Source organism: Otolemur garnettii, unplaced genomic scaffold (assembly GCF_000181295.1).
Source record: "Otolemur garnettii isolate 467f Iridium unplaced genomic scaffold, OtoGar3 scaffold00105, whole genome shotgun sequence".
NCBI lineage: Eukaryota > Metazoa > Chordata > Mammalia > Primates > Galagidae > Otolemur > Otolemur garnettii.
This window is the reverse complement of record NW_003852500.1, coordinates 4,783,431-4,785,743: the sequence shown is the minus strand read 5'-3', so window position 1 is coordinate 4,785,743 and position 2,313 is coordinate 4,783,431. Positions and strand designations below refer to the sequence as shown.

The window sequence follows — 2,313 nt, the reverse complement described above, 5'->3', positions numbered from 1 at the left end:
ACCTCCCAAGTAGCTGGGACTACAGGCACCCGCCACAACGCCCGGCTGTTTTTTGGTTGCAGCCGTCGTTGTTTGGCGGGCCCAGGCTGGATTCGAACCCGCCAGCTCAAGTGTATGTGGCTGGTGCCTTAGCCTCTTGAGCCACAGGCGCTGAGCCAAAAGGATGAATTTTATAGTATGTAATAACATCTTAAAAAATCACTAAAAATATGCAATTTGTGTTATATGACAACCATTGCAAAATCTTCCATTGCTTCCTTTGTAGTTTTCTTTTGCCACTTTAAAAAATTAGCAAACTTAATGGTTTAAAAAAATAAAATTTTATTTATTTATATTTGAGACAATCTTACTTTGTTGCCCTAAATAGAGTGCCATGGTGTTGCATAGCTCACAGCAACCTCAAACTCCTAGGCTCCAGTGATCCTCTTGTGTCAGTTTTTCTATTTTTAATAGAGATGGTGTCTTGTTCTTGTTCAGGCTGATCTTGAACTCCTGAGCTCACACAATCCACCCCCCTCGGCTTCCCAGAGTGCTAGGATTACAGGTGTGAGCCACCACAACTGGCCCCAAACCAAAAATTTATTAGGTTATTAAATATGAAATGTTCAATTTTGAATCAGAAGTTACTAAAGAAGTATAATTAATCAAAGTATGCACCTTAACTATCAACATAGTTTTGCCATCTTAATAGTAGCTTAATTACGCCAGCCATAACGAAGCCTGGAGAGCAGGTGGTGATAAAATTACAGAAGGCATTTTCCACATCTTGTTGAGAATTGAATATTTTTCCTTGTAAGAAGTGTTTTGATAGCTGGGCGTTGTGGCAGGCACCTATAGTCCCAGCTACTTGGGCGGCTGTGGCAAGAGAATCACTTAAAGCCCAAGAGTTTGAGGTTTCTGTGAGCTGTGACAGCACGGCACTTACTGAGGGTGACATAGTTAGACTCTGTCACAAAAAAAAAAAGTGTTTTAAAGCCTTGAAGAACTGGTGGTCAGTTGGTGCAAGGCATGGTGAATATGATGGGTGACAGAGTGTTTCCAAGTCTAGCTTCTGTTGTTTGAGCAGCATTATTTGTGTGACATGTAGTTGAGCATTGTCTTACAAGAGGGTTGTCCTGTCTCTATTGACCAATCTTGGCTGCTTAATCACAAGCTTCCTCACCTTGTAATCCATTTTGTTACAGTCAATGTCTGCTGTAATTGGCTGGCCAGGTTTTGTGAAGCTGTAGTGGATAATACCAGTGCTGAACCACCAAACAGACACCATTAGCTTGCTTTTTTTTTTTTTTTTTGAGACAGAGTCTCATATCGCCCCGAGTAGAGTGCAATGGTGTCACAGCTCAAACTCTTGGGCTTAAGTGATTCTCTTGCCTCAGCCCCCTAAGTAGCTGGGACTACAGGTGCCTGCCACAGTGCCTGGCTATTTTGGGGACTTAGTTGTCATTGTTGTTTAGCTGGCCGTGGCTGGATTTGAATCCACCAGCTCCAGTGTATGTGGCTGGTGCCATAACTACTGTGCTTATGAGCGCTGAGCCACCGTTAGCTTTCTTTAATGAATATTCAGTTTTGGACTATTTCAGCACTTCATCTTTATCTAACCATTATGCTGAATGCTTTCAAGTTGTCAAAAAGAATGTTTTTTTCATCACACATAACAATATGGTATAGAAATGGTTCAACTTTATGTTGAGACAGTAAAAGAAAGGCAAGCTCCGAGACCATTTCTTTCTTTTTTTTTGGCCAGGACTGGGTTTGAACCTGCCACCTCCGGCATATGGGGCCAGTGCCCTACTCCTTGAGCCACAGGTGCCGCCCTATCTATACTTCTAATGAGAAATGTTTTTAATATTTATTGTTTTATTTTAATTTTATACAAATCAAATTCATATAAAATGTGGTTGTACTGCATCTTCATAAGAGGCATTATCAATAGGACTGGCAGACTGGCAGTCTTGGTTTGATTTCTCAATATGGAGGATCTTTACTCTGGGGACAAGATGATTCTTCCCTTTTTCTCACATGCTCCTGTCACCTCTCTTTCAGAAAGCATGCTCTGAATTGCCATCGGATGAAGCCTGCTCTCTTCAGTGTGCTCTGTGAGATTAAGGAAAAGACAGGTAGGCTATTTAGAAGACACTTCCTCTGTGGGTCTAGGGCTGTGACAGCCTCACGCACCTCTGGTCCTGGCTTGACCCCAGTGTTCCCTGTGGCTCTTTTTTTTTTTTTGAGATGGAGCCTCAAGCTATCCCCCCTGGGTAGAGTGCTGTGGCATCTCACTCACAGCAACCTCCAACTCCTGGGCTCAAGCGAGTC

The 2,313-nt window shown here is 42.6% G+C and overlaps 1 protein-coding gene across 1 annotated transcript in view; it reads left to right on the top strand.

Annotated features, from left to right (window-relative positions):
• PBX4 (PBX homeobox 4) overlaps positions 1 to 2,313 on the top strand; it is a 59,396-nt gene that overhangs the window by 18,983 nt on the left and 38,100 nt on the right. Inside the window, exon 2 of the mRNA XM_012809413.1 lies at positions 2,044 to 2,117. Coding sequence (XP_012664867.1) covers positions 2,044 to 2,117 — 74 coding nt within the window. The remainder of the gene's footprint in view (positions 1 to 2,043; positions 2,118 to 2,313) is intronic.